At 60.2% G+C, this 1,282-nt stretch overlaps 1 protein-coding gene across 1 annotated transcript in view; it reads left to right on the forward strand.

Moving 5' to 3' along the window:
- Positions 1-1,270, forward strand: part of LOC103896987 — a 51,450-nt gene extending 50,180 nt beyond the window's left edge. Inside the window, exons 18-20 of the mRNA XM_009276938.1 lie at positions 4-5; positions 62-113; positions 1,007-1,270. Of these exons, the coding sequence (XP_009275213.1) occupies positions 4-5; positions 62-113; positions 1,007-1,118 (166 nt within the window). The 3' untranslated portion in view covers positions 1,119-1,270. The remainder of the gene's footprint in view (positions 1-3; positions 6-61; positions 114-1,006) is intronic.
- Positions 1,271-1,282: the final 12 nt, after the last annotated feature.

Genomic DNA, 1,282 nt, shown 5'->3' on the forward strand with positions numbered 1-1,282 from the left:
CAGCGGTGACGACCCCGGTGTCTGCGGTGACTAACCCTGTGCCATACTTCCCTCTCTTCAGTTCCAGAAAATGAGGCGCCCATAGATACAAATCTGATAGAGCTTGACACAAAGTAAGAGACACCCCCCGCCCCCCTCGCCCGGGGTCTGTGTGGGAATACGAAGCGTTTACAGAGGTTGCATGGCACCCCCCCCCTAACCCACTAACGCCTGCCGTGCCCTGCCGTGCCGTGCTGTGGGATCAGCACGCCATGACTAACCCCGTGCACGTAACCCCTCACGCATGCCGTGCCCGTCTCTCTTCTCTCCTCCCTTGCCCATACGAAGCGTTTACAGAGGTTGCATGGCACCCCCCCCCTAACCCACTAACGCCTGCCGTGCCCTGCCGTGCCGTGCTGTGGGATCAGCACGCCATGACTAACCCCGTGCACGTAACCCCTCACGCATGCCGTGCCCGTCTCTCTTCTCTCCTCCCTTGCCATCTCCCTGCATGGCTTTCCAAAAAAACAGGAGAAACCCCAGATCCCCAGCTCTGCGACTGTGCTGGTATAAGTGGTTTTGGGAGGTTCTCGCAGTGCTCCGCCAACCCAGCCGCTCTCTGCGGGGCTGCGGTCCCCGAGGAGCCGAGCAAACGGTGCAGACAGCCCCGGCGATGCTGCGGGCTGCCGATGCAGAGCTGTGCCCACCGCACGTCGCTCCTGGGCTGCTCAGCTTGCTCACCGAGCAAGCACCAAGGCAGCCACCCGTTTGGGGGCTTTTTTTGGGGGGGCGCAGAGGGCAAGCGTCGGTAAAGCTTTGAAAAACGAGGCTGTTTGCTGAAGGATGGGGTTTTTAAGACCCCCTGAGCTGCTGAAATACCGCGGTGCAGGTTGAGCATGTGGGAGCACGCCTGCCTTCGCCGTGCGAGCCGGGAGGACAGCCTTGTGGTGGGTGTCCCCAAATCCCGGGCTCGCTGTGCACCCCTTCCCCCCCCCCGCAAAGCCCCACTCCCTTGTGTCTCCGCTAGTGACGACGACATCGTGTTCGAAGACTTCGCCCGCCAGCGACTCAAAGGCATGAAGGACGACAAGGAGGACGAGGAGGAGCAGACAAATTCCCCGCAGCTCAACGACAGATAAGCGAGCCCCCCCCAGCTCGCCGGGCCGGCGTGCGCCAGTAACACCCGTGCATTAGGCTTCTTCTCTTTTGTATAATTATTAATTTTGTTTTCTACCTGTACCGGGAGCCTATGGATTGCCTGATGGCGACAGCAATTATAACCTTCCAGCTGTGCCGTGTTGTC

The sequence above is a fragment of the Aptenodytes forsteri genome, unplaced genomic scaffold, assembly GCF_000699145.1.
Source record: "Aptenodytes forsteri isolate BGI_AS27 unplaced genomic scaffold, ASM69914v1 Scaffold459, whole genome shotgun sequence".
Taxonomy (NCBI): Eukaryota; Metazoa; Chordata; class Aves; order Sphenisciformes; family Spheniscidae; genus Aptenodytes; species Aptenodytes forsteri.